Source organism: Aptenodytes forsteri, unplaced genomic scaffold, assembly GCF_000699145.1.
Source record: "Aptenodytes forsteri isolate BGI_AS27 unplaced genomic scaffold, ASM69914v1 Scaffold299, whole genome shotgun sequence".
Classification (NCBI taxonomy): domain Eukaryota; kingdom Metazoa; phylum Chordata; class Aves; order Sphenisciformes; family Spheniscidae; genus Aptenodytes; species Aptenodytes forsteri.
Genome location: NW_008794154.1, coordinates 3,481,327 through 3,488,235, shown reverse-complemented (window position 1 = coordinate 3,488,235; position 6,909 = coordinate 3,481,327). Strand labels below are relative to the sequence as shown.

Here is a 6,909-nt window from a genome sequence, read left to right as displayed (position 1 = left end):
AGCGCTGGGCCTGGAGGGGACCCTCCCCTCCTCCGCCTCGGCTGCCTGGAAGGGGCGGGCAGGCCGCAGCCCTGCCCCGGCCGGCGCAGCGCTGGGCCTGGAGGGGACCCTCCCCTCCTCCGCCTCGGCTGCCGAGAAGGGCCCGCCGGCGGCAGGCAGCGACCCGCCGAGGTGTTCCCTGGCTCCCGACGTGTGGCAGGTCCGGGTGCTGCGCGGGGGGACGGTCCACACCCCACTCTAGACCGACCTGCGCGGGTGGGAGACACTCAGCCGAGCACACCCGCATGGAAACCCTCTGAAGAAAAGCAGGGCAGGTTTTACCTTCCAGTTAGGTTTTATTTGCTCTCTTCTTTCTTCAGATGCGTTACTGTTCCTGTAGAGACTTTGTTGCTTCACCTCAGACCTATGTGACTCTGGTGGAAGGATCATGACCGAAGTCTTCTTCTCTGCTGCTTTGAATGGAACTGAACCCAACCTGTTATCCAGCAGCGGCTGGTCTGCGGGAAACGCCACCACCAAGTGTTCCCTGACCAAAACTGGCTTCCAGTTCTATTACCTGCCCACCGTCTACATTCTGGTCTTCATCACTGGGTTTTTGGGAAACAGTGTGGCCATCTGGATGTTTGTCTTCCACATGAGGCCTTGGAGCGGCATCTCGGTTTACATGTTCAACTTGGCGCTAGCTGATTTCTTGTATGTCTTGACTCTGCCTGCCCTCATCTTTTACTACTTCAATAAAACAGACTGGATCTTCGGAGATATCATGTGCAAGCTGCAGAGGTTCATCTTCCATGTGAACCTGTATGGCAGTATTTTGTTTCTAACTTGCATAAGTGTGCACAGGTACACGGGAGTGGTGCACCCCTTGAAGTCGCTGGGGAGGCTGAAGAAGAAGAACGCGGTGTACATCAGCACCCTGGTCTGGGTCATTGTGGTGGCCGTGATTTCTCCAATACTCTTCTACTCGGGAACGGGGATAAGGAGAAATAAAACCACGACGTGCTACGACACTACAGCCGATGATTACCTGAGAAGTTACTTCATTTACAGCATGTGCACCACAGTGCTTATGTTCTGCATCCCATTCATACTGATTCTTGGTTGCTATGGGCTCATTGTGAAAGCTTTGATTTACAAAGATTTGGACAATTCTCCTCTCAGGAGAAAGTCCATTTACCTGGTTATTATTGTGTTGACGGTCTTTGCTGTGTCTTACCTTCCTTTCCACGTGATGAAGACCTTAAATCTAAGAGCCAGGGTGGATTTTCAGACTCCACAAATGTGTGCCTTCAACGATAAGGTTTATGCCACTTACCAAGTGACAAGGGGTCTGGCCAGCCTCAACAGCTGCGTCGACCCTATCCTTTACTTTCTGGCAGGTGATACCTTTCGAAGGCGGCTTTCCAGGGCGACCAGGAAATCGTCCAGAAGAAGTGAACACAACGTGCAGTCCAAAAGTGAGGAAATGACTCTCAATATTTTATCTGAGTATAAACAGAACGGAGATACGAGTTTGTGAACGAATGCAAAAGATTTGGGAACAGTTTGAAAAAATCCACTGCTTTGAGACAGTAGGACACTGTAGTGCTACAAGTGCGTGAGGAAAATCTACCAGTCTCTCAAATTCGTTTTAGGTAAAGCCTCATTTTCTGACCTTAGAAAAAGCTTAACAAAATCAGCGGAAGAATTTTAATGGAAAATAACATGTCAAAATTCAGCTTTCCTCCTCCTTACAATATTCTCATTTCTTTCTGACTCGTGTCAGATAAAATAAAATGAAGTAAATCCCCTAAAGGAAGAAGGCAATCCAAGTGCTTCTGTTTTAATGACTTAGTCTCCCACATTCAAAAATGTTCTCAATCAGCCTCTCTTTAAAAATAGGAAATAACAATAAGAAAAAGCAGTGTCTTCTCTTCTGAGGCTCAGTCCACATACCTAGCCTTTTGCTCACTTGCTGTTGTAAACAAGTATTTAAATCAAAGTCATGATGCAGTTATCTCACCTTTACAGTTTTATTATTTCTTCATCTACTTCTAGTGTTGATAATTATTTGATAGTTCGGTAGCATTTATGATTCAGTCTTCTTTGAGTGCCGGTGTTTTACAAAAGGTAGGCTTACTGATGTGTGCATGATTATGCTTTCAGATTACGATGGTTGTTCATGAAAAATCTGGACCCCATTAAAGGCAAATTGGCTTCCAGGTGAACTGACACCTCAGCCACTGGCAGATAAGCAGGTGCCTGCTTTGCACTTGCACGTAGTGGTGCGTTCCGTGAACAGATGTCTGCGTGCAAATGCGTGCGGAGGTGATTTGGTTCTGGGCAGCTGATGGTCCAATCCTGCCTTCCGTGCTGAGGAAAACTGGCGGGTTGTCAGCCAGAGGAACCGCGGGACGGGGCTGAGCACGGACTGGGCTTGCCTGGGGAGCGCCTGCGCGAGCTCTGTGGAGCCATGGGCGAGCCACCCTTCCCAAAGGCTGACCAACATCTCACTGCAGCGCGAACGCTTGACTGCCGGTGTTGGGAGCCTTGCTGGAGTTCTTTACGGGTAAAACATGAGAAATGTGTGTGCTGAAAATAACTGTACTTTTCAGAGAAGTAAAACTACAGTTGCTCGAGTTACTTGCGTTTTCATTTGGTACGAGAATATTTCTGTTCCTGGCAATCTTTAGAGATAACGTAAGAGTTGTTTCCCAAGAAAATAATTATTAAAATGGGTAATATAAATAAATTATATATTATATATATATAAAAAAATAAAAGGAGGAATTAATTTTTTTGTACTGTGACAAATAAATTACTGTATTAACAAGATGTTACAATCAGAGCCAGAGCACAGATGAAATCTTACATGGGCAGTCTTACTCATTATTTTTAAGAAATGTATTTGAAAATACTGTGTGCTAAAAATGGTACGAAAGCATGCTCTAAATTATAAATTTAGTACAAAATTACAGATGAAATCTTACATGGGCAGTCTTACTCATTTCTCATATTTTTAAGAAATGTATTTGAAAATACTGTGTGCTAAAAATGGTACGAAAGCATGCTCTAAATTATAAATTTAGTGTACAAAATTAAGTTCTATGTAATCCTAAGGGTGATTTTAACAGATCGTCGTTCCTCCAGTCTTCATAGTAAGAGTAAAATATTTATATTTTACTTACGGATTTCCAGTGATTGGTAACAAACAAGAATAGCTCTAGTTATTTTTTGACAACATTGTAAAGCAGCTTCTGTTCACGCGTACAGCTTCTTCATCTGCAAAATCCCTATTTATTGAACTTATTTATTAGAAAGCTAAATGTAAAGTATGTAACGTGTGGTTCTCCGTATTCATATTCAGAATTGGGCATTAATGGAAAATTTAACAGCATGTTTCAATCACTGTAATACTGTGTCTTCTAGCAGAATATCTTTATAATAAACTCAATTCCACCCTGACTATTCACTGTTGATATGTAACCTAGTGATAAATTAAACTACTGATTTATAGCCCAAAGATAAATTAAAGTGCTGCTTAGGAAGCATGGCTTCTTAAAGCAGTGTTAAGATCTCATTTAGCCCTATGAGATGAAAAATGTAGAGGTAGTGAAGAAATCCCAACCAAGGGTCAACTGCTAATTAATCCCTACTGACAAAAGACCGTGGAACAGCACAGCCTATTTATATCACCAGAGAATGAGCCTGATTCACAATAAATGACTTCTCCTATTATGTGATTATTTGAGACTTCATTCAACTGAGGCATGTCTTGTTTGGCATGGCAGATGAATTAAATGGAGAGAGAGCATAAAAATAGGATATTCTCTGAATCTGCTTCTCTAGGTTTAAAATTGTATTCATCTCCCAGCATTTCGTGGTCTATTTCTCTCTTTCAGTTAGGAAGTAAAATGTTCCACTTATCCATGTCTGAAAAAAGATCCTAAACAGACAGAGCAGAATGTAAAACCGTACACCCAGGTTGGTCCTTATGTAGTTACTTACAGTCTTCTTGCAATATGTCTCTTTAATACGGCAAAGTTGGCTAACTATTACAGTGTGTATGAAATCCAAGTGCAACAAAACTCTACGGGCCCAGCTGCAGCAGGCTGGGCATGCTGCAGGAGAGACCCACGGTCCGGATAGACACCCTGCCAGGGAGATCCACCTTCTGGAGCTTAGGACAGCCGCCTCTGTTCCAGTGTCTGCCCTGCAGTCTTCTGGGTCTTGAACACCTGCGATGTTTTTATGCTTTCCTCATGAACCATTGAAAGCTCGGTCTGTTTCATCTTGCCTCACTGAAGAGAACTGTGCAACTGGCCAGATCATTCGTGCAGTTCATTACTGAGGTCTGTTCTGATTATTCAATGAAGATCACTTCTGATGATCAGCCATGGCAGGCAACTGCACTCGGCATCTTCACCTCCCAGAAGTGTATGGGAGCCTCCCACCAAACACCGAGAAGCATCATTAAACACATTTTACACACAGTTTCTTTTCCATCTTTCAGATCCTATGACCTGCAGAGCTAACACCTCAAACCGCATCCTGCTCCGATGTGACTCCCTGCTGCACACACGCTGAGAGTCACAGCCTCCTCTGAATCCCGCTGGAGCTCGAAGCTGAGCCTCGCAATCTCATTTAAAGTTCCTGCTCTTTTTTTAAGCATTGCTATATTTGACATGGGGTAGTAGGAACCGCTGCAAAATCACACCAAATTCATTTCTCCTCCGACACGATTACTTTTTTACCTGCAACATGATGGAATAATGTCTGTTGGGCCATCCCGTCAGAGAGGAAGCTGGTCAGACGTGGGAGGATTGGACACCACCAGGACAAAAACCAAGCAGATCTACAGGCAGTGTGGTGGCTGGAGCCATTAGCTCCTGGGGAACTTGGCAAGACTGTTCTTAAATGTTTGCCTTTTGGTACTTATCCTTACTATAACATCTTTGTGGAAGACAATCAGTCCACCAGCCTCAGAGGCCCAAGGTGATCCCTGTGTTTATACATAAACCTCTGTGATGGGTACAGTTGAAGAAGCCTTTCCCTAAGCCGCTCGACTGGAGTTTGTTTCTGACCTATCCAATATGCAAAGAGAATGCAATATCTCAGCTACAGCCTTTGGGCTTTTAATTAATAATCAATGATGACGATGGGTTGCATTTACTAGCAACAAGATTCAGCTCATCATCTCACTACAGGAAGACCACTTAAAAGTTCCACCTTCCTTCATTGTGCTGTATTAGCCTTCAACTAGCAAATGAGATTAAACCTTTTATGATTTCATGGTCATGCTTTTAACCTATTCTTCCTCTGGGTATATTTGGGAATCTTTTAATAACTACAAATCATTCACTGAAGATGCCAAAAGGGTTGAAGTAAATAGTTATTTAGAGCTTAAGTTAAGTTTTGCCAAAGCATTCTACAATGATCCACGCCGAAACAAATTATTATTCATTAGCTATATTTTGCTTCCTCCAGCTCATAGGGTTAATTTTTTTTTCTCATTTATGCCCATTAACTCCCACATATGGTAATCTTTAACACAAAATGAAATCAGTATGAAACCTACACATGATCTGCTGTCAGTTTGTACATTTTCATAACATAGCATGTAGGATTTTTTGTTTTAATCCAGTTCATCTGACACCAAGTTAATGAAATAATGATCAAACATAGGGAACCAGAAGTACCTTGCCTGACCCTGCTTTGAGCAGGAAATTGCACTAAATGCCCTGGTAAGCTGCCTCCCAACCCAAATTCCCCTGCGATCCTGTGGAAGGTGACTGTGGGAAGCTGCAGGGCCATTTTTGTGGCTGACGGCCCATGAGTGAGTGAATGCCGCAGAGCATCCCGCTGCCTTCCTGTTCACACCCAAGAACAGAAGCTGAAGATTTGTTTCCATAGTGTGGGCCCATAGACTAAACCCTCAGGGTCATGCTGTATGAGCCCAAAGAGGGTCACGCCAAGTTTTCCTGAGCCTGGCATCCTCCTCTTCTCTTTCTCGATGAGGAAGGACAAGGCGGGGAGGACACAAGGCTCTGGGCACCCCCGGGCACCTCTGGTGCAGGAGCCTTGTGCAGCAGGAGCTCCGGGGAGCGGGCGCTGCTGCTGTGGCTGCTCCAGCTGCAGGGCTGAGTCCGTCTGGAGCCCGCTGAGCGTAACGCACTTGTTCTGCTAGCTCTGGTCCCACTGAGAGCTGGGCAGAACACATTATGGAAAGGGCTGTTCTTCCCCGCTGCCACCCACAGACAGTCCTACCTGGAAAGTCAGGTCTGTAGCAGTTAAACACGCTGGCCCCAGGGGTGCCAGAAGACAAAAAACCTGCTAATTGCCTTTCTGGGATTCTTTTTTTTTTCCTTGTGACTAGTTTTTGTCTTCAGATTGGTCCAGAACAAAAACATTAATAAAGTCATATGTCTTAACACAGGCATTACTTATTTCTGTGATAAGCTCATTATTTTTCAAGTCCATACATTCATATTTGTTACTTGCAGTGGTTAGTCTCCACCTCTGGTAAAATTTTTGAAGGAAGCTATAGGCCTGAAGTTGAATTTGAACATGAAAAATGTATTCCAAGCTCCTGAGCAGCCGTGTTCGACAGCTGCCAGTTGCAAACTGGGGACAGTGCAAGCACTGGGGACGGTGCAAGCAGAGCTGCAGGGAGGAATGCTGGCCCTTGGGTGGAAGCTGGTTTGGCCCTACACTAAAAGCCCTTAACTTTAAAAAAAAAAACAAACACCAAAACCAACAATTATAGCTGCTTGAATAGGACTGTTTCACTCTACTTACATTTGCTGTATTATTTCTAACTTCAGGTGCTTTGCACTGAATCAGAACCTACTACAGAATATTATTTCTGGAGCCTAACTGTATTGGCACAATAATTTCAAATACTTTGAAGACATATGACTTGTGAATTAA

General features: G+C 44.0%; 1 protein-coding gene across 2 annotated transcripts; it reads left to right on the top strand.

Annotated features, from left to right (window-relative positions):
* The first annotated feature begins 336 nt into the window (after nucleotides 1–336).
* Nucleotides 337–6,701, top strand: P2RY1 (purinergic receptor P2Y1). 2 transcript variants are annotated; one of them, XM_009279262.2, is made up of 2 exons: nucleotides 337–1,634; nucleotides 4,493–6,701. In XM_009279262.2, the coding sequence occupies exon 1, from the start codon at nucleotides 428–430 to the stop codon at nucleotides 1,517–1,519; it is 1,092 nt and encodes a 363-aa protein (XP_009277537.1). In that variant the 5' UTR covers nucleotides 337–427; the 3' UTR covers nucleotides 1,520–1,634; nucleotides 4,493–6,701. The 2 variants fall into 2 exon arrangements, with proteins under 2 accessions (XP_009277537.1, XP_009277527.1); XM_009279252.2 differs by lacking the exon at nucleotides 4,493–6,701 and adding an exon at nucleotides 2,146–2,618.
* The last annotated feature ends 208 nt before the right edge of the window (nucleotides 6,702–6,909 follow it).